The 1,677-nt window shown below is 51.3% G+C and overlaps 1 protein-coding gene across 1 annotated transcript; it reads right to left on the bottom strand.

Moving 5' to 3' along the window:
* Window positions 1–210: 210 nt before the first annotated feature.
* Window positions 211–936, bottom strand: LOC119300190 (proteasome subunit beta type-2-B-like). Its single transcript, XM_037577225.1, has 2 exons — window positions 776–936; window positions 211–664 (listed from the first exon to the last, which is right to left on the bottom strand). Exons 1-2 carry the CDS (start codon window positions 934–936, stop codon window positions 211–213), a joined length of 615 nt encoding a protein of 204 aa, XP_037433122.1.
* Between the last annotated feature and the right edge of the window lie 741 nt (window positions 937–1,677).

Here is a 1,677-nt window from a genome sequence, read left to right as displayed (position 1 = left end):
ACTGCCGTCACCGGCGGGGCCGACAAACCGGAGCTAGTGTTGGTGCCCAAGGGGGCGGTCAAGCCAAAACAATGCCTCCAGAGAGGGTTTGATAAACCTGGCGGAGATAGCCGGTAAGAGTAGGAGAAAGAACATGTATATGAGACCCACTTAAATTTTCAAATTACAAACAAGTTTGTATATAAATTTTGAAAAAAATATACTACTACTTTAATTATTCGAGTTTACAATAGGCGTTCCCTGACTGGATTTTATTTCTATCACCGCCTTCGGCCTTAGTATACGCCTGGCGTACTCCCTGGCCCCATCCTTGTCCACGACCATGATCACGAAGCTAGCCAGCCCGACCCGCCGGACCTCCTTGATGCACCTGTCGACGAGCGCCACCGCCTCCTTCACCGTCATGCCGGGGCGGTAGTGGTTCTCCATGACCGTCGTGCAGAGGCCCGCCCCGCACCCAGCGGCGCGGTACTGCTCCACCCGCTCCGGCGGCGCAGTGCCGCCAACGGCGTACATCGTCGGGCCCTCGACCTTGTCGTAGCCGGCGATCACCGCGTTCGCGGACTGAGCGCAGCCGATCACCGCCTCCCGGGCGGCGTCAGCAGCCGCGGCGGCGCTGTGGATCTTGCTCGCGCTGGCCCTCACCTCATCCCTTAACCGCAGGCTGCGAAGCACAAAAGCATGGAGGACTCAGGCGAGGATCGCAAAGACTGATGGAAGACTCAGGCGAAGGAGCGCGAGAATTGATTGATGTCGATCGTGGTGAATTACGTACCAGTCTCCGGGGACGCCGGACACGCCGAGAAGCAGTTTGGAGCCGAGGCTCGTGACCCTGTCGTTGTCGGGGTTGATGAACACGACGCTTCTTCCCGCGGCGGAGGTGCCGGCGGCCACCACCGCGAAGCCGCCGCCCACCATGCCGAACACGCTGTCCATGATCGTCTCCCTCGTGTTGCTGTTGTGCAGCACGTTCGGTCGGTACTTCTCCGTGCGTATCACGTAGCTACAGCTGTGCTCGCACGGTGTTCCTAGGTTACGAGAGAGGACTAGGGGGATCTACTATAAGTAGATCGGATCGAAGCCGACGACGAGTTGGGGTCAGAGCCGCAAACTAGACCGGAATTCGGAAAGGAAAAGGTTTTTTTTTTAAACCGGATGCAGGTGTTATCCATGAAGGCAGCGTATCGGTGCGTGTTATCATCCGGTTTTTAAAATTGCCATATAAGTGGTTAGCTCGGCCATGTTATTTGGTTAGCAAAATGTTTTTCTCCTATGATATAAGTGGTTGGCTCGTCATGTTAATGACAATTGTGATACATTGTCAAAAGCAAGAGTGGCAAAAGTGAAATGTCAAATTTTAGTGTGACATAAGCAAAATTTAGAGTGGCAAAAACAAAAATTTCCCAAAAAAACATGTTCAAAGAGGATATAGAAAAGGGAGCAATTACTTAAAATTGTTCTGCCACCTACATAATGTCTTATCTTGCAAAAGAACCTAAAATATTGTCCATCCTTTCCTATGCAACTCTCAAAAAAAAAAAGTCTAAGCCATAGGAAGTTTGCCCACTTTACTTGTGAAAATAGGGCTGGCGTATAGGCCGGGTAAAAGGGCGACAGCCTACTATACATTATACTACTCCCTCGGTTTCTATACACAATTATGTGAGCAATTTCAAT

Source organism: Triticum dicoccoides, chromosome 5A, assembly GCF_002162155.2.
Source record: "Triticum dicoccoides isolate Atlit2015 ecotype Zavitan chromosome 5A, WEW_v2.0, whole genome shotgun sequence".
Classification (NCBI taxonomy): Eukaryota; Viridiplantae; Streptophyta; class Magnoliopsida; order Poales; family Poaceae; genus Triticum; species Triticum dicoccoides.
This window is presented reverse-complemented; position numbering and strand designations above follow the sequence as displayed.

Coding starts and splice junctions, on each gene's coding strand:
- LOC119300190 (XM_037577225.1), bottom strand. CDS start 936: ATGGACAGCGTGTTCGGCATGGTGGGCGGCGGCTTCGCGGTGGTGGCC. Junction 665..775: donor TCCGGCGTCCCCGGAGACTG/GTACGTAATTCA, acceptor TGTGCTTCGCAG/CCTGCGGTTAAGGGATGAGG.